This window comes from Eremomyces bilateralis, assembly GCF_010015585.1.
Source record: "Eremomyces bilateralis CBS 781.70 unplaced genomic scaffold P152scaffold_39, whole genome shotgun sequence".
NCBI classification, from domain to species: Eukaryota; Fungi; Ascomycota; class Dothideomycetes; order Eremomycetales; family Eremomycetaceae; genus Eremomyces; species Eremomyces bilateralis.
In genome coordinates this window covers 15,004-32,706 of record NW_022985105.1, presented here as the reverse complement: position 1 = coordinate 32,706, position 17,703 = coordinate 15,004, and the positions used below count along the sequence as shown (strand labels likewise).

The 17,703-nt window shown below is 52.3% G+C and overlaps 7 protein-coding genes across 7 annotated transcripts; 4 read left to right on the top strand and 3 right to left on the bottom strand.

The window, feature by feature from the left end:
• Position 1: 1 nt before the first annotated feature.
• Positions 2-625, top strand: P152DRAFT_498098 (uncharacterized protein; the record flags this gene model as incomplete). Its single annotated transcript, XM_033682276.1, has 1 exon — positions 2-625. A coding segment is annotated over one exon (624 nt), but the record flags the coding sequence as incomplete, so codon positions are not given.
• Positions 626-729: 104 nt separating this feature from the next.
• Positions 730-2,748, bottom strand: P152DRAFT_462731 (small subunit of carbamoyl phosphate synthase). Its single transcript, XM_033680404.1, has 3 exons — positions 2,448-2,748; positions 2,097-2,380; positions 730-2,039 (listed from the first exon to the last, which is right to left on the bottom strand). Exons 2-3 carry the CDS (start codon positions 2,280-2,282, stop codon positions 810-812), a joined length of 1,416 nt encoding a protein of 471 aa, XP_033529869.1. The 5' UTR covers positions 2,283-2,380; positions 2,448-2,748; the 3' UTR covers positions 730-809.
• A 2,331-nt stretch (positions 2,749-5,079) lies between these two features.
• On the bottom strand, positions 5,080-6,474 carry P152DRAFT_462729 (uncharacterized protein). Its single transcript, XM_033680403.1, has 3 exons — positions 6,253-6,474; positions 5,921-6,186; positions 5,080-5,495 (listed from the first exon to the last, which is right to left on the bottom strand). The coding sequence occupies exons 1-3, from the start codon at positions 6,263-6,265 to the stop codon at positions 5,358-5,360; spliced, it is 417 nt and encodes a 138-aa protein (XP_033529868.1). The 5' UTR covers positions 6,266-6,474; the 3' UTR covers positions 5,080-5,357.
• Positions 6,475-6,764: 290 nt separating this feature from the next.
• Positions 6,765-7,680, top strand: P152DRAFT_509945 (putative HAD superfamily hydrolase; the record flags this gene model as incomplete). Its single annotated transcript, XM_033682632.1, has 3 exons — positions 6,765-6,945; positions 7,007-7,491; positions 7,540-7,680. The coding sequence occupies 3 exons, from the start codon at positions 6,765-6,767 to the stop codon at positions 7,678-7,680; spliced, it is 807 nt and encodes a 268-aa protein (XP_033529867.1).
• A 1,023-nt stretch (positions 7,681-8,703) lies between these two features.
• On the top strand, positions 8,704-12,427 carry P152DRAFT_227830 (uncharacterized protein; the record flags this gene model as incomplete). Its single annotated transcript, XM_033674535.1, has 4 exons — positions 8,704-9,128; positions 9,177-9,518; positions 9,569-9,843; positions 10,031-12,427. Coding segments are annotated over 4 exons (3,117 nt in total), but the record flags the coding sequence as incomplete, so codon positions are not given.
• Positions 12,428-13,558: 1,131 nt separating this feature from the next.
• Positions 13,559-14,431, bottom strand: P152DRAFT_227782 (bola-like protein). Its single transcript, XM_033674534.1, has 3 exons — positions 14,334-14,431; positions 13,949-14,279; positions 13,559-13,839 (listed from the first exon to the last, which is right to left on the bottom strand). Exons 2-3 carry the CDS (start codon positions 14,222-14,224, stop codon positions 13,675-13,677), a joined length of 441 nt encoding a protein of 146 aa, XP_033529865.1. The 5' UTR covers positions 14,225-14,279; positions 14,334-14,431; the 3' UTR covers positions 13,559-13,674.
• A 2,258-nt stretch (positions 14,432-16,689) lies between these two features.
• Positions 16,690-17,522, top strand: P152DRAFT_227556 (uncharacterized protein). The gene has a single exon (XM_033674533.1). The coding sequence runs from the start codon at positions 16,960-16,962 to the stop codon at positions 17,461-17,463; it is 504 nt and encodes a 167-aa protein (XP_033529864.1). The 5' UTR covers positions 16,690-16,959; the 3' UTR covers positions 17,464-17,522.
• Positions 17,523-17,703: the final 181 nt, after the last annotated feature.

Sequence of the window (17,703 nt, the reverse complement as noted above, 5' to 3'; positions counted from 1 at the left end):
CGACACCCACCTTCCCCGCGCCCCAAAAGACCTGCTCGCCGGCCCCGGTGATATCCTCCCCACCCCGCCACACTCCGTCTGCCCCCGCCACCGCGCCCGCTTCACCACCCAATCGCCGCGGACCGTCCTCTCCGCCGCGCCGAACGACGCGAACCTGGCGTTCGGTGAGCGGGAAGGGGAGATAGCTGCGGACAACGAGATGGCGACCTCGGACGCTGACCCCGCATGCTCGGACATAGCGTCGAGCAACTCGTCCACCGACCCCAACCTCACCCCCCGCTGGCTCCTCACCTCCCGCCCCCTCTGCCTCCACTGCGGCTTCATACGCTGGTCCGCCTCCACTCACGCACGGTACCGTTGCTCCTGCGCCGCCACCTGCGACGTCTGCGGAACGGTGGATGCAGAGACGTGGGAGCGGGTGGGGTATGCGCAGGTGGAGGGGAGCGGATTGGTGGGGTATTATTTCTTTCGGGAGGATGAGAGGAGGGGGTGGGAGAGAGAGGCGGTGGGGTTGCGGGAGGCGGTGGGGAGGGGGTGGGTTTGGGGACGGGAGGAGTGGAGGGGGAGAGGGGAGTGGTGGGTGAAGTACGTGATGGTGGTGTTGGGGGATGGGGAGGGGGAGTAGATGGGGGGATTTGGATTGTTTGGTTCACGGATATGAATACGGGCTACAGACCAGTCACAAAAAGGCAGCAGAACCATGTAATCCAAAAGAATCAATTCACTAAATCCGCTAGCGAGTTTAAAGCTCAAAACGCCTACTATCTCGTTATACGCCTCCAATGATCGTCCCAACCTGATAACATCCCTCACGCCGTCGCCGTGACCGCCGGTGCCTCCTCTACCACCTGCTCCTTCACATCCGGCAAACTCGGATGCACGCCCACGCGCTCCTTCGCCAACAAATCCACCAACAACGGACTGGGCCGACTATCCCGCAACGGTGTGAACACCGCCTGACCATCCTTATATTTCCGCACGTTCTCGACGTACTGATCGAACAGATATGCGGAGTCGAGCGGGCCACCCTTCGCCTCGGGGTGGAATTGCGCGGAGAAGATGGGTCGCGAGGTGTGGATGAGCCCCTCGTTGCTCGAGTCGTTGAGGTTGACGAAGTACTCCTTCCACTCGGCTGGGAGGGTGGTCATGTCGACGGCGTAGCCGTGGTTCTGCGAGGTGATGTGGCAGCGGCCGGTGGTGAGGTCGAGGGCGGGGATGTTGTGGGCGCGGTTGCCGTATTTCAGCTTGATGGTCTTGCCGCCAGCGGCGAGGGCGAGGAGCTGGTGGCCCATGCAGATGCCCATGATGGGGATCTGGGAAGAGTCCATGAGCTTGCGGAGATGGTAGACGGTTTCCTGGCAGTGGGTGGGATCGCCGGGGCCGTTGGAGATGAAGACGCCGTCGAAGTGGTGGGCGACCTTGTGGATCGGATAGTCGTAGGGGAAACAGGTAACGCTAGCGCCGCGGCTGACGAGGCTGCGGAGGATGTTCTCCTTGACGCCGCAGTCGAGCAGCGCGACATGTAGGTCGCCACTGGGGGCGCTGACGTGGAAGGGCGCCTTGGTGCTGACGCGGCGGACGAGGTTGATGGCTTCCGGGTCGATGAAGGCCTCGTCCTCGTCGGCGTCGTACTCCTCTCCAATGGTGATGCGGGCGAGGGAGGACCCCTGCTCGCGGAGGTACGTGACAATGGCGCGGGTGTCCACGCCGGAAATGGCGGGGACGCCTTCGCGCGCACACCACTCGCTGAGTCCCTCTACCGCCGTCCAATGGCTATGCTTCAGCGCCACGTCCGCGACCACCACGCCGGCGGCTTGAATGTTAGGCGACTCGAAGTGACGGAGCAGGCCATACTCATCGCGAACCGATGAGGGGACGCCGTAGTTCCCGATCAGCGGCTGGGTGAACACGAGGATCTGTCCACGGTATGAAGGATCGGACATCGATTCGGGGTATCCCACGAGCGAGGTGGTGAACACCGCTTCACCGGAGATGTTGGCCTTCGCACCGAACGACTTGCCGTCGAAGATCGGCCCATCCTAAAAGGCGGTGAGTCACCGGTCTGTTTTACTCACCGTTTGGGGATGTATACATACCCTAATGGTGAAGGTCGCTCGTTCAAACGATGCCGGCGTGCCTTTCGGCCTCACTGCTGGCATCTTTCGCTCCGTGTTGCCCTGGACCGTGGCCATGAATCGGACTGGGGCTGGCATACGGAATGCTCGGGCACCAGCGGCCATGACGGGTCGCACCGTGGAAGGCTTCATGATATTCGAAATCATGATGTCGATAATGATAATGAGGGTGTTGTGTGTGGGTATAGGTTTGTTCAACGAAGGATATATCGTCTTTTAGTTATTTGAAGCCTTCCACAGGTGATCTAGAACCTTATCAGTATCACCACTCCAGTGCCATCGGGGCGGTAATGAGTCGGATTGAAGTCTTACCCGAGATGTAATCCTATAACAGAAACTCAATTAGCCTTCTATTACTCCATAGTCGATGCAAAGGGGTTGTCAATGGCAAAAATTTGAAAGGTTGAGGCGATGTTGAAAGTGGATGGGTCAGGATCATAGAGCGTAGATAAGAGACTCATCCAGCGGGAAATTTAGGGAACGGATCGTATCATACCTGAGAAGTGAAGACGGACGGAGAGACACGCATAAGCGCAACTATTGGAATCTAATGGCCAGTTTGACCGGGTTGAGATAAGATGGAGAGTCAAAAGTATGAAAAAGTCGAAGGAGGTGGAAGAGGTGGAAGTGTTATCGAGGGGCGAAGATGAATTTTTGATGGATGACTGTTGGTTGGGTGGTTTGGTGGGCAGCGGTCTGCAGCAGTACTACCAATACGGAATCAAAACGCCGAATGGCGGCGATTTGCGAGGGGGAAGGGTTCAATCGATGGCGCTAACCAGAACCGGAGCTCCAAAGATCTTTCACTACAATGGAATTCTGAAGGACTTCACAGTAGTGTATTATCAATTATTTCGATCGCAATGATTATCGTGAGGGAATGTGGATGATAAGACGATCATCTGAAACAGAAAGATTGGAATTGATATCACGTGCCTTCTATTCAGAGGCCGATTCTTTGTTCAATTCAAGCAACCAGCGAGATCGGAGAATCGGCATGGTTTGCTAAGTTCGAACCCCTGCCTGTTGGCCAACCACCTACTTGGCCAGTATCACCATCTTAGCCACCATCATGAAAACCGTGACATCTCTACCACCACGTAATTATATTGAAAATTCAAACCATAGGACTATTGTACAGCATCTTGGGGAGCGTCTGGTATAGTTTCAGCCACGGGAATACTCTGTTCTAGTATAGTATTTGCCTCCAGAAGCCGTACAGCCTCTTGCGCTACTTTGATCTCTTTAATCTGTGCGAACTTAACATTGGGATCTATCCGAACCTTCTTCTTGCGTTTTGGGGCTGAGGCGGCATCTAGACGGGCCTGGAGACTCGCAATTTTCAGATCTGATGCAGCCTGACGCGCCTGTAGCACTCCGATTGCCTTGGCTGCCTTCCCTATGTAGGCCTTCGTCCACTTCGTCACGCGTGTGTTCTTGCTAAGAACGCGCAATGCACTTTGTATTTGTTTGGGCTTGTAGGGCGTCGTCTGGAGGACCGAGGCGACTAGTATTGGGGTGCGTGGAGGCGTGTTTGGTCGTGGAATTGAGGATGCGGTTTCGGTATGCGTGGGCGGTACCACGAACCGGTTATTGAGACCTTTTGACGGGTCCCACGGTATAAGACCTGCAGCCTTCCACCCTGATCTGATTGTACGGTCAATTAGGCGTGCCCGACGCGCCTCAGCATAGAGGACAATGAATCTTCGTCGTTTAATCGGTAGCGCCTCGTCGATATACGCGCTTTGGCGGAGGAGGGCCTTGTAGAAGCGTTTCAGAGGTGAAAAACAGGCGAGATCGAGAGGCTGAAGGATGTGGGAGGTATGCGCAGGTAGGAAGACCACAATCACGTCATTTATCCTGCATTCGTATAGGAAATCGACGGTTGCGTGGCTTCCGTGCCCGTCCATGAGTAGGATCCTGTACCGTCGCTCTGTAGCGGTTTCAGGGAGGAAAACTGTACGAAGCCACACCAACGCGTGTTGATCTGAAGTCCAGCCGTTTGGTGATACCGCATAATGGAAGTCTGGAGGTTGTTCAGGGAACCAAGCAGCTTGTAGGGACGCGCCTTTCTGGATAATGGTTGGTTTGATATAGCGACCGGTCGCAGAGACTGATTCTATGATAGAACACCATTCCCGGTTCTCAGGACTCGTGATATAAGCTGTCGACTTCTGCGAGTCTGCGATGACAGTAGAATTAGCACATATTCCCATTCCAACACCGACTTCATCCATATTCCATGTATCGGAAGGGTGGACATCGTACTGTGTCTGAACTTGGTGAAAATACGCGTAAAACCCATTGATTGTATCCTGGGTTGCAGCCTGACGTCGTACGACATCTAGACTATGCCCAACACACGTCGCAACGCGTGGATTTCGATGTAGAAATCGTGGTATCCAATTCTTCCCAAGGGGTGTAGAATCACCCTGAAGCTCTAGAACTCGCGCGGCCATTTCACGCAGACGTGCGTGGGTAGGGGGGAATCCTTGAGCGTCACTCTCAAGTATCCAGTCGACTAAAAACCTCTCTTGCACCGGTGTAAGGCGTTGGTTCGATTGTTGAGCTGTAGAGCGCGATTGCATGCCCTTGAGGCGGTTTTGAAGCGTAGCTCGATTGACCTTGAATAGGGCCGCAGCTTCATTTTGTGATTTGCATTGACCGGTCTCTACGGCATGGATAGCCTGTAGGAGTATCTCCTCTGAATTTGACATCGTAATACGATATGGTGGTTGAGATATTACGCGTTTGGTGATGGTGGTGAAGATGGTGATACTGGCCAAGTAGGTGGTTGGCCAACAGGCAGGGGTTCGAACTTAGTGGACAGAAAATAAAACCAATCATAGAAAGACGATTACACAGCTGCTAAGTTCGGGAATATTCGTATAATAATACTGCTCTCACAACCAGACCTCTTGAGGAGTCATGACGAGCTAAGGAAGAGCACGAGGCAGTAATGATTACTAAGTTGGATTCTTCAAGTATTAATACCATGTCCTGATCATTGTTTCCATTCATGGCTGCCTTCAACGCTATCCCCCGTCGTATTGAAATTCGAATGGCCTATACAGGCACTCAGCCAAAAAAAGAGGTATTCATACTGGTGCCTAATGTAGAACCACCCGCAAAGCATTCCCAGTTTCCCATACCCTCTTAGACAACCCTCCTGATATCAAACCCCCCATAACGCCATGTTCAAATGCTATTGTGTACCCTCCGCTATCGATTCACCGCCGTAAACCCCGCTCCGAACCCCGATTGCGCATCGTCCATCTCCACGTCCCCCCTCGCTCCATTCATCTCCCCATTCTCCACCCTCCGTCCAGACTCATCGGCATCAGCGCCATCGATACCATTCTGCAGCACGCAACCGGTTAGTGATATATTCTGGTAAATATGCTGGGGGATGGCGTAGTACTTGTGCCGCCGGCGCGCCGTTCATGGAGCGCGCGATCACAGGGAGGGGGATGCCGCCGCCGCCGCCGAAGAACGAGGCGGGCGCGCGCGCGGGGTCGGGGGTGGAATTGGTAGAGGAGAGGGGCGCAGGGTGGGAGGATTGGGAGAGGGGGAAGGCGTTCTGGGAGGCCGGGAGGGCAGAGGCAGAGGCGGAGGGAGATGCGGGCCCGGGCGGAGCGGGGCTCGCGTGGGGCGAAGACTTTCGGTGTGCCCGCTTGGAGCGGAGAGGTTTCTCTTGCGGCTGCCAGGCACACGTCGTCAGCGCCCGGCTTTGATGATGGGGTGGTAGAGAAAAGCGGGATTCAGCGCAGTTCCATGGCACTCACCGTCGGGGGTGGACTGTCGGTGCGGTCCGAGTCATCGGGGTTGTGCTCCATGCGTTTCTGGAGCTGCTCGAGTAGGAGGGCGCGTTCTAGGCGCATTTTCAGGATCGCACGGGAGACGCGGGCTTTTCTCAACCGAACGGTGTCGTTGCTATCTTCGATTTCGTTGATTCGGCGTTTCAGGGCGATGCACTTCTGGTAGTATGCATACTCAACGGAGGGCGGAAGAGGGGAGTTGGCGGTGACGCCTTTGATTTGTTGGACGGTGGCTGGGATTGAATATTAGCTTCTTATAGCCTTGACATGAGAATATCATGATCTGAAAGGCCACAGACCTGAAGACGGCATCGTGACCGCGTATTCAATCGGCACGCGTTCTGAGGGATGCGGAGCCCGCTGGGTTATATCTCAAGTCTCGGAGCGCAATGTGGGAACGAATGATGGGAGATCGAGCGCGGAGGTTGAGTTCAATGTATAAGTAGTTACTAGTAGTGTTGGTTTCCTTGAGAAAAGATTCCGTGATGCAGGTGCGCTCAATACGGATACCGGAATCCTGAATGCGAAGTGCAAGTTGCTGAAAGCTGATGCTGCGGTCAGGATTCAGGCATCTATACAAGGCGCCAAGGCAGCAGCCTGACTTCATCAAATGTTCTTTGACACCAATCCTCAGTTTCAATAAACTCGACATCGTATTCTGGACGAGATGGAAAACAATGTCTAACTTTCTTGTCACTAGAGTGTGAGATTTCGAAGACATTCAGTTCATTCGTCTCATATCTCACCTTGATCTACCCGACACTATAGACACTGACATTCCTGAGTAAATATCTTCCGTGAGCACTTGACCATGGATCAACCTCACTTTCCTCCCGTGAGAGCTGCCTTCTTTGACATGGATGGACTCTTGATCAATTCTGAGGATATATATGCTGCCGTCCGAAACAAGGTCCTCGTGGAGAACGGATACGACGGGGAAATTCCCTGGACGCTGGTCGCGAAGATGCAAAGCCGACCTGGAGACCAAGCACGTCTGAACTGGTCAGCGACATGACGATATAACATCCCGCTAACACCAACAGAATAACCAAGCCGTGCTCGATTTCTCCGGCATCCCGCTCTCCATCGAACAGTATAAATCGCGACAGCTGGAACTCCACCAGGAACATTTCCCGAAAACGGAACCGTTGCCCGGCGTAGAACCCCTCCTCCACACGCTCAAGAACCGTGTGGCGTCTCCTCCTTTCCTTGCTCTTGTCAGTTCCTCGCAGCCTGAGGGATTCAAAGTCAAGACCACTCATCTCAGCCCTCTGTTTGAACATTTCCCTCCCCATCTCCGCGTCCTCGGCCGTGATCCGCGGATTCAAGCCGCCCGCGGAAAGCCCGCCCCTGACGTCTACCTCCTCGCTCTCAATCTGATCAACGAATCGGTCCCCGGCCCAAAGATTACGCCGGATGAGTGTGTCGTCTTTGAAGATTCCATCGCCGGCGTGCAAGCTGGCTATGCGGCCGGAATGCGCATCGTTTGGGTTCCACACGCCAAACTAAGGGAGATATATCGGGGCCATGAGGAAGAGGTGTTGAACGACGTCAATCTAGGGACGCTCGAACGATGGGCAAGTCAGATACCCTCAACCAGCAACGCTGAGGATGGAACCTTGACAATCCCTCGTGCATTGGCAGATGGTCAAATCGAGATTCTCAACAGCTTGGAGGAGTTCGACTACAGGAGATATGGCCTCGACGTCACCCCTCGGCCCGCATAAGTCCACCACCTTCGGCTCCCTCTGAAGTGTTACAGCGGAGCTTCCCACGACATGATGGCATTTGTCATTCTCACCGCTTCGGTTTCCTATATATGTTCAAAACGTGCATGTGGTCGAGTCATCATGTGAGGGGCGAAACTCACATGTCTCCTTTTCCTAGCTCCACTCTCCATGTGGTGATGATGTCGTTACACAGGCCAAGCGGTGTGTAGGCCAGCGGTCTCGAGCATGTTCATGCCATAGAAGAGCTTGGAATGCGTATCATATACCTGAGTTCCTCCACGATCCACCTCTGCCGCTGGAACCATGTGAACAGAGAGTCGTTCAGAGAGTCAGCCATATTGCGCCCCAATGCGGTTAGACGACTCGACAAAGTAGATATATCGTGCCACATGCTCGACGTCAAGTTCAGTTTGTCAAATAAGTGGAGATGTCTCGGCGGTGAGCGAACTATAGTCATTCACACGTCCTCGATTTGGTGAATGGCACGAACGATTGGCCCTGGCTCCAATTGACATTTAATACTGCTTCATTCACCCATAAAGCCGGGTCTCTCTCCTCTTCTTGTCAGATTCGCTTCCTCCTTTCATCGCCCTGCCTTCCGCAATCGATAAGGTGTCAATCGCAGCCTTGAGTCATTCAATGGCATTAATTCTCGAGGAACATGCAATAGGGAAGCCATTGTCTCCCGTTCACTGATATGATAATAGTAAAGGTCTTCAATACCACGGATTGAGAATTGTATCGCAGCTCCATTGTAGTAGTCTGTTGCTCCAAGGCACCGATCCTCACCATTCAGCCCTCTTCTCTCATTGCCATTGACTTGGTACTCCATTCACTTATATCGATCTGCCTATTCAACACGATCGTTTCGTTCTCGGCGAAGAGAGGTATGAGACATTCTTCTCACAGTGCTTCTCTTTCCTCTCCGTCCATTTCCTGTGCATCAATTCTTTCTTCCGCAGAACTGTCGCTATTCACACAGACACGTCTTCGGTATTCCTATCATGCGATCGTTCAAGGCACTCAAAATCAGAACATCATCCTCACAGTCTCAGTCTTCTAGAGTCCACGAGGGGGACCACTGTTCCCACCACCGGGCCTCCCGCACGACCACGAGCAGCAGTTCCTCCGGATTATATCCTACCAATCTCTTCAAGCACTCTGGGACCAAGTATTGCTTGGATAACTCGTCCATCGTTTTCTAACAGCCGACATCCAAGGCGATCACTGTCAAGGTATCCCACACAGGACTATAATCCCACACAAGACTATCCCTTCACGCCAAGTTACCAGATACTCCCCGGGCCGCTTTCCCACATTGTCAGTCCAAGTCTATCCATATCCGTCACAGTCTTTCTCTCTTCTCATTCCTATTCATTATTCGTAGCCACGATGATGTCGTCTATAGGATCACTGGAGATGGTCGTGACTCCTCGTTTGGAAAGGTAAGTTACTTTATATCATCGTCGGCAATCTCGCTGACCGATCCAAAGCACTGGTTCCAGCAGCACCGTTCCCGCTGATCCCATTGGATCTCGTCCTATCGCCCCAGAGCTCTCCGTTTCTGAGCATACCCTGAGCGCCAACCAGGCTGGGAAGCGAAAAGCCGACGTGCATGAGTCTTCCTCCCCTACGAAGAAGGTTCGCCTTGACCCTCATGACCATGACGGCGATCTTGTCAATCTGGAACAATCGTCGAATGGGGTCGGGATGAGCGCACCTCAGCTTGCTGGGCATGCCGAAGCATTGAGGAACTTCCTTATTGCAAAAAATCACCAGCATGCCCTACCAGGCAACGTCAGTACCCAAGTGGCTAATACTGCAGTGGCTACGAGGTAATTGACCCCTATTCTCTCTATTGTAATTCAGATTACCAACTGTACAGTTCTTCGGGCGTTAGTGTCGTTGCATTCAACCCGTTCATGGGCTACTCATTCCCTAATATGCTCGACGCGAACAGTGGTGTTCAGTACTATGACCCCATGGGCTTCGGTGATTTGGGGGTCCTCCCTGAGCACGACGGCAGCGCTCTGAGAATTTTCGATCATATTGGTGCCCCTGATACGACGAAAGGTGCCAGTGCATATGCTGCACCTGCCATCACCATGGACTGGGCGATGAATATCGACCCCCAGCTTGGTGGTGGCGCTGTGGATTCTGGTAAGTTTTCTAGGAAATCTACTACCACTTTGAAACCCGGTTGCAATATGTATTCAGACTTTCTATAACCCTGTTGCCTCCTACGTGTTAGCCGATCGGACCAGACATTGTTACAGAATGACAAGAACAACATACCACCAACATTCAAGCACAAGATTTGATAGGACTCTCACTGACAGAACAACAGGACCAAGTCAATTCGTGGATCCACGGGACACCCAGTTCTACCGTCAGCCGCATTCTCCAATCCAAGACAGTCATGCCTATTCGTCCGTTCATTCCGACGCCTCAGACGCTAGCACCGAGACTGCAGGCTCGGCCAATGGTTCTCCCGGCCAGTCTACCGCGGGCCAAACATCCCAATCCACCGCGCCGTCCTCTCCTCCAAGCGACATCGCTGATGCTGCTGATGCTCACCTGGCGGCTAATGGAGACCCAGGTCCCGCGTCGTCCAGAGCAATCTCAGGCAAGAAAGTTAGCGCGCCCGGTCATAAGAAGTTGCCGCCCAACACAACCCCCGACACGACTGGACCCCCTCCCAAAAAGCGCAAGCGTGGCCGTCCGAAGGGCTCAAAGAACAAGGGCCCACGAGTACCTGGCGGCGCGGTCCGAGCCCAAAAAAACAAGCCTCGCGTCTACACCATCTTGCTTGCCGACCTCGAGTTGGTTAAGTGGCGTGACGACGAGAAGCTCAAGTGGCGCGTCTGCACGGAGAAGTACAAGGCGTTTGGGCACAACTTGACGGCCGGTGGGATTCAGCAGCGCCATGTGCGGACCAAGAAGCTGTTGAACGGGGCGATAGGGGATCGGGTCTTCAATGCCCAGTACAGTGGTGTCTGGGTCTACATTGAGAACGGGACCACACCGCTCCATCAGATGCCCATTGTTCCCGGGGGAAAGGCTCCGAATTCGGGCGCGCCTGTTGCTCCCATGGCAAGGGACATTGGTTCCGGAGCGCTTGTCAATGGAAAATCAAGCGGCACGGGCTCTGATGTCAATGCGGGGGGAGACTTACGCGTGGTTGACAATGTTGAGGATGAGTCCTCGGATGAAGAGCAGTCAGATGCGGAGGAGGTCGCACCTCATACAGAGGAGCTGGACCAACAAATGGACAATTTTCGCCCCTATGACAGGCATAATGGTTCTGAACATGTCAACGCCCAATCCGAGCAATCCGAGAGTGAAGAATCCCCAGAATCAAGCCCAAGCGACGGTGCAAGCGCCTCGTCCTCTGACTCCGAAGATGACTTTGAAGATGATTCCGCCGATGGCGACGGCGAGACCGCGTCCGGGTCCGACTCTGAGGGCAACTTCTCCCACCCGGCACGAGGATTAGCAGTCAAGCATATCCCTGGATTCGCGGGCAAACGTGTCCCTGGCTCCCGTGCTCCCTCCTACGGCAGAAAGTCCGTTCCTAGTGCGCTTCAGAATGTCAAAGGCAAACAGCGTGCTGATGAGGAGGTAGATCTTCGACCCACCACTGGCTGCAAGTCCCTCAGCAATCCTGCATGGGTTCGGTTTCTGGAAGAGAAAATCGCGGAGTGCGACAGTGATGAAGAGAGCGATACTGATTGCCCCCCCAGTTCGCCTATTTCTTCAACCGGCGAAGCTTTCTCATATTTCGTTCACAGTCGGAAATGGACTGGCAACAAATATAGTGAGTGGGTCCAGATTGAAGAAGAATATAATTCTCTCCTGAATGCCCTCGAGGCTGCCCGTGAAGAACTCAAAGTCGGCCGGCTGATCCCCCATTCCAGCGATTGCTCTGAGTACTTTTATCGGTGCGCCAACCAGAATCCTGCCGTCGAAGTTAAAATTATCCGAACCGACAAGCCCTGTCACAGAATCAAAGTCAAGAGCAACCTCGTCCTCCTCCAACCCCCCTCCTTCCCCACCTCCATGCGGCTCTTCATGGTGTGGAAGAAGACCGTCTGCGCCGAGACCACCGAAGACTATGAACACGTCTTTCAAACGATCGGGCCGGCAACTCATCGTTTCTACCAAAGCATGGCTGGTGCAAACGAAGAGGCTGGAATGGTCTTCCTCAACCTCACCACGAACGCGAATTCTATGAAGATCGACGAGGTGTTGCGGCACCGCCAGGTCCACCAGGACCTCGCCGACCATATTCAAGAACTAAGCGATGGATCGTCCCTGTTCAAACGATCCGGCACCGTGTTCAATGACCAGAATATCCGGGTGACCGTGTGGGTCTCAGAGGAAGAATATCCCACCAGCCCTTCTACGTGGGGACATGCCTAGAAATCTTCTTTCAGCCAGCGATCATGGGCCACGAGGGTGATACAAATCACTAACACCACACAAAAGAATCATGGGGATTTCATTTCCCCTTCACACACCACGGCAGCGGCGTATATCAGAGACGTACATCATGTATAGTATCGACGGAAAGTTCATATTCACACATTTGTGAAATATCAGGCAGCAGCCTCTAGTTAGAGGGTATAGGATACGGCCCAACGTCACGATTCATGGCGGTATGGCAAAGGCAATGGCTATAGGGCCTTACACAAAAGTTAACAGTTAGATAATGTGATTTCAGTATCGGGGGAACATTCGGGGCTCATAAAATCGATATTTGTCAACACGTCAGTGCCGCTATCTGTGGCCGCTTGATCATGTATTGAATCAATCATCGTTGCCGATGTCCCCAAAGGTCATCCAGGCCTGGTCGGTCTTTAGGTTCCGGTTGCATCGTGATTGACCTATGGCTCTACGGTTCTAGATGTTTGATTCTCGTCAGCTTACTGAACCCGGTGGCGGTTAGGATTAGCATCTGAGGATTTTAAACGCTCTAGACTGCTATTTCTCGACAAACCCAGCTGGGTGACATGATTCATCATCTCGCCCCCTGTTTCCAAGGCCCCAGTAAACCAACTATTCTCGCTCGTAATGCTCCGCCTTTCTACTTCGTTGAAGTTGCAGTAGGGCCTCAGGCTTCTCTAAATGTTCCAAAAAGACTTCAGTCCACCAACGGGATGTCTCCATAGCCACATCTTCAACCTTCCAGAGCCCAGAATTAGCCCGAAGGACATTGCTCTTTGACAATACACGACTGTGTGCTGATATCATAAAGTATACTCCCACGATTCTGAAGAAGTACAGAATAATAGGTGATTTGGATTAGTCGGACTGGAATCAGCGAGTATAGCACTTCGCCAGTGCTCGAAGTACGCCACCAGTTCTTCACTCAGCAGGCTTGCTTATAGTGAATCTGTAACAATCTCAGCAAAAGCCTCCAAGACTACATGTCCCCTGCTTTCAATGGCTTACAAATTTCAAGGGGCCATAGGATTTCTATGTGTAATTGCCCTTATTCATACCTCATGGCCATGAAGAATGCGTTCAAGAGTTCAAAGTTCAGCATCGGGACAACAGTATTGTGTGTCCATTGCGGGTTTGTGGGCATGGCACCGCCAGTCTGATAACTCTTGACAAAACACGATTCAACGTATCTGACTGGTGAGAGTTTATGGTTAGCCATCGAGTTCTTTTTCGCCACAGTATCCTGGATGGGATCGTCCTCGCCTCTTGATTTGCGTATATAAGCCCTTCTCTATCGGGTGTATACTGAGGCATCGACACAAGATAGACTTTTGTTTTGTAAAGTGGCTTTCATGGATTATACGCTGGAGGCGTACTTCGTATTTTAGTGTCATAGATGCTATATGCAGTCGCAAGGGTATCTTGGAGAACATCTTCCACACAGTCTCTATCGTACAACGTCCGTCTACGTATCCCGTTAGCCAGAGTGGAATTTCAAAGGCGCCCGACATCAAGCACAGCATCTGGGGATGTTCATTCCCTCCCTCAGGGTGCTCTCGTCCGCAATTGCACGCCATGCCACTGCTTAATTTCTTCCCCCAAGATCTCGTTCACCAGTCGATGTTGTTTGATCATTGTCAAGCCTTTGAACTTGGGCGAAGCTATGTCCAGTGCATACATTGAGCCACAGCCACCACTTATATCTTGAACCTTAACACACGTTAGTCATAGACCTTCTCATGAACATGAACCCTTCCGGGAGCATTCCACACTTATAGTTTAAGGAAGTTTTTGGCAGGAATGGCAGCCCCTGACATACCACTAGATTCTCCGGAGATAATGTGTCCTTGAGCTTATTGAATATCTTCAACTCCGCTTCAGAGAGGTAATCTGGAGGCGCTGGTCCGGACCCCGCACTTGCTTCCGTTGACAGCTGCCTCCGCCCCTGTTGTTGAGGGATCCTAATATGCGTCGTTGGGACAGTGAGGAGGGGTTGCGAATATGTCGGCCTTCGTATCGATGAAGTCATGCGGATACAATGTAAATGCGGGGAAAGGTATGTTGGGATGCGTAGGAGTGCTCTCGAGGGTGCCATAACGATGGTTGTAGATGGGAGGCTGGTGCGAACTGGAAGGATTGTCGTGAGGTTTCTGGAAACTCTGTCAGTTGAGATGATCAACAGATGCTTGGGGAAGACGATATACCGTTGAGCTGTCGCGAGCTGTTTGATATGGCGTGGACAATTGTAGATCGATCTTGGTGTCTCATCCTCAACTTCAACACAAATTTCCCGAAAGGTAGCAATGGCGTTAGTCAGCCAATCACGATAGCGGATAGCTTCGATTAGAGGTACTATGGATGGTCACGTGGAGGTACAACTACTGGTCAAGTCTCTTTTGACTTCATCACCTTTATAAAATTTATATATTCGCTATGAAAATGAGCTCTTCGTCATGTGCCGACTTGCGGAACACAAGACGAGATTGATTATGAAGCCAATTAAGCAAATGTCCGCTTCTCCGCATCCAGCATCATGAACGTGAAGATGTACTGAAGTATCAGAGCTCGTCCCTGTACCTCGAAGTAGCCTCAGGCTCCCTCATACTCATCACTTGTATCGATACTCCTGTCTTAAGTCTGAAGGCTATTCTAGGCACTCAAGAGGGCAGAGTTATACCCCAGCACATATGCCAACGAGACGAATCCTTAGGGTTCCACATTGACTACTCATCCAGACCGTCGGGGAAGCAATTAATGGAGAAGCGAATTACACAACGTTCCATCGTGCGCTGCAACACAACCGGTGGCGGCTCACAACTGACGATGGCAGCACACATGCGAGAAGATTTCTCCTCAACCAATCCACGTCTCCACTCACATCTCCAGACTCCGCGAACGAGCGTACGGTCTACGGTGGCATTTGACGACGCTCCACATCTGCACGAGGGTCTGGAGTCTGGGGAGCATCTGCAATACAGGGGAAGGCGCACGGCGAACTACGTACATGCTACAAGGCTATTGTCTCGTGCTCCACGGATCCAATTCCTATCAACCAATAGCGCAATCATTGAGGAGAACCCAGCTGCGAGTCTTGGCCTTCTCGCGGCGTTTGGCGCTTTGCTTCAAATGAGTTTCGAGGGGTAGGTCTTTGCGGCGTAGCGATTGAGTGATAATTGTACTCACTCAAGCACGGTAGAACGTAGTGCATGAACGGCTTAGAAGCTGGCCTTGCACCTGCAGTTGTGGTTTCTCCAATTAAATGCCGTGTTACAATTTGTTGAGAGTCCGTCTTTAATGTCCGACATTGATCCTCCGTTCTACCGAGTTTCGTTGCGTTCGAGCCCACTATTTGATGTCGCATATTTATCCCCAGAGCCCTGGATATTGATTTCTAATGGCTACGGCATTTAATTAGCACACCCAGGCGCCAAACTTTGTGGCTCGAGGCAGCTTTCCGTTACCCTTGCCTCGTAGTTCTCCATTGCATCCGGGGCCTACTAAACAAGAAGTTCGATATGCCGACCCTCATGGACACCTTCGCAAACTTACTTGGCCATGGATTAAAGGCGACTAACCAGCTGGCATCCGTAGCGAGTGTTGGCGCTGATATGAGCCTGCTGTTTACCCAGGTTTTGTCGGGCAGAGATAAGGCAACCCTAGTCCGCATATCGCCACCTCACCGGCTCTGGTGAAGCGCCAGGGTGGGCGAAACGGTCCGCAACGGCAACTAAGGTGGGAGGGTAGAAGGGCGTAGTCGACGATCAGGGCGTGTTGTATATGTTCCAGACCGAGTTCCTATCGCGATGAGTTGACTCGTTCTAGACGCTCGGCATCCGAACAGAGCCGCGATAGAATTATTGACACGAACGTTCTCACTAGATCAAGACGGACTATTATAGCTGCTAGCGCCCGAAGATTAGTATTGACATTTGACACAAGCGCAAGTCAACATCCTCATCCCTCGAAAATGGGCCAAGCAATAGCAAATCCAGCCCTGCATGTCCATCTTGGCTTTCCATCTTTCGACGCACATCATCAAGAGAACCGGTGAATGGCTTCTCGCGATCGCTGCACCCCAGTTTCCAGCATCTTCTCCACGCGTTGAAATCCATTCAAAGCCTCTGAGGATGGTTGCACGACAGTAAGCGTTCGTTTTCCGACGGGATGGCAATTTCCCGTTGATGCAGCGGAGCAGGAAGAGACGGGCATCGAAATTGGAACGCTTTGCTGGCCGATCCGGCTGATCCGAATGGCTTGGTTCTCAACAGAGACAACTGCAGCCGATGTCATGTGAAGCTATTGTCTTCAAGATATGTTTAAGAGACACGTTCGGAGAATCGGCAATGGAGGCTAATATCTGATGGTCTCGAACCCTGGTTCTAGCTGTTGTATCAGGGCGGTAACCAAGGTATACTTAATGAAGCCCCGCGGAGATAGACACCTTGTTTCTTCAAGCACTCTTGGTTATTATCGGGCATGTACTTTTCAGCTGGTTTAAGCGATCGAGTTTCAAGGATAGCTGGAAAATATATCAGTTTTAAGGCTCGAGGCGTTAATCGACACCAATTATAAATCATTCATCGGATCATACGATCTCGGACCGAAAAATACCCCAGGAGATCGGATGGTACCTTTGAGATGTTCTCATATGGCCGTTACATGACGACAACCGAAACTGACCAAACCCTCCTTGCCTTGCCTTTGCTTTTTCGAAGCGTCTCTCATGATTCATGAACTTTACAAACTCAATACCAATCAACCAGCCACGGCCCGCAGCTGGCGGTGTGCCAATCCAGTGCGTCCTGGACAAAACACGTTCTGGAGGGCGGGATGCAGGACATCCCTGCCTACCAAAAGCCATGGGACTTGGGAGTTCAGCATGGGAATTGGCAGAAAACTGATAGCTTTATCGGCTCGAAAGTCGAAAATCCATTGGACGCGGAATTTCCCTGGTCTCGATCCTTCGGCGGACATCTCCGCCTTTATCAAACGGAGTTGAGGCTCGGTTCTGAGCCCAGTCGCTGCGACTTGTGCGAGACATTGCAGTGCTTTCCGGCCTCCGCGATATCTCGGTTGGTGTCTCAGATACTTAACATGTACCCCAAATTACTGCAATTTTTCATGGCAAGGGGCCATTTTTCCTGTGAACAGGCGGGGCAACTGCAAAGGGAGCTCTTTCTCTCGCTGCTTTTTTATGCGACCCCACCCCGCATTCAGACGGGTGCTTGGCAAAGAAAGGCTCGGCCAATAAGTAGAACAGACGCCTCGACTCGACTCGACGGAACTGATGCGATAAGGTTGATTACCGCATTAGGCAATGAATGGCAGAACTAGCAGTGGGAACTGGGAACCTTTGGATTTTGATATTGGGCTCAAAGCACTACCTAATAGCGGGCCAACCAAGATCCAGAAATTCAAAATTTCCCATCCCAGGCTAGGGAATCCCATCTTTCAATTTTCACGGCCCAACTTCCCAATGCGGTTACCACCCCACGCTACGCGTGACTGGACGTGGCGATCGCCAGAACGTATGCGCAATCGGTCATTTAGAAATTGGAAGTTTAACCGGCGCGG